Source organism: Naegleria gruberi (genome assembly GCF_000004985.1).
Source record: "Naegleria gruberi genomic scaffold NAEGRscaffold_1391, whole genome shotgun sequence".
Taxonomy (NCBI): domain Eukaryota; phylum Heterolobosea; class Eutetramitea; order Acrasida; family Naegleriidae; genus Naegleria; species Naegleria gruberi.
In genome coordinates this window covers 1-1,151 of record NW_003162644.1, presented here as the reverse complement: position 1 = coordinate 1,151, position 1,151 = coordinate 1, and the positions used below count along the sequence as shown (strand labels likewise).

Here is a 1,151-nt window from a genome sequence, read left to right as displayed (position 1 = left end):
TACCTCATCTCTCCTCTAGCCGATGTCCATCCTGTCACTATAACGATATCCACTGCGACCATCACATTACTCTATACCAGAAAATTCACATTGTAAAATGTTTCATTGCTGAGGAGAATCGTAGAGTTTTCTCAGAACCTTCTCTTCCTCGTTTAATTACCGAGAACCAGCTCATTCCATTCATTGATAATTTGGTGTTGAAGTTCATTGAAAATATTCAGGAAAAAAGTTGGAAACATTGCAGGCAACATTATGTTCCATACTTGATGGAGAATTTCTATTTGAAAATTAATAGAAAAGCAAGGGAGTTGCAGGAAAGATTTGGAGTTGAAAATGGACAAGAGAATGGCTCTGAAAATGAGGAGGCTCAAGTGAATGGTCAACCACAACCACCAATAGGTCCACAAGCACCACAACAGACACAACAGACACGACAGATACAGACTAATAGTCCACCACGAAATAGGATGAATGTAACTCCACCACGACAGACACAACAGAATAATACTCCACCAAGAAATCAAACTATCTATCAACCACAACAGAATGAAAATGTTATTAGAAATAATCAGCAAGCAAACATAAATCCTATAAGAAATAATAATCAAAATGAAAGAGTGATGAATCATGTACCGATTAATAATGGTCAAGTGGTGCGACATCCCCAAAATCAATCCCTAATTGTTCAACCACATTTACAACAATTCAATAATGCGTCTATTAATCATTTCTCAATGAATTCAAATGGAAATGGATTTACTGGATTTACTTGGGTGAATGTTCAACTTCCAAACATTCACTTTCCACTTCTTTTTAATGGATTGGCTCAACAACTTTCGAATAACAATAGGAAGATTGTCATAATTACAACCCTCACTTTTTGACCCACCCAACCTCACTGTAAGATCGTCCCAACAAATCCTGGCCACTGCATTTGAGTTTTTTCACCACCAACAAATATGTTACCGCTGAAAGTTGAATGTTATGACCGTTAAATATTCAACAAAAAAAACAACAAACAACAATCACCCATGATTTCATCACCACCCTGCTAACAACCTTCATCAGTACCACCAGAGGAGAGTTCTCCCTTTGCTTCCTTCCACATCAGCCATAGCTACATTCAACCTGCCCAATGTGTTGTACACAAA

At 37.5% G+C, this 1,151-nt stretch overlaps 1 protein-coding gene across 1 annotated transcript; it reads left to right on the top strand.

Moving 5' to 3' along the window:
* Positions 1-266: 266 nt before the first annotated feature.
* NAEGRDRAFT_55023 (uncharacterized protein) lies at positions 267-884 on the top strand (the record flags this gene model as incomplete). Its single annotated transcript, XM_002667932.1, has 1 exon — positions 267-884. The coding sequence occupies one exon, from the start codon at positions 267-269 to the stop codon at positions 882-884; it is 618 nt and encodes a 205-aa protein (XP_002667978.1).
* Positions 885-1,151: the final 267 nt, after the last annotated feature.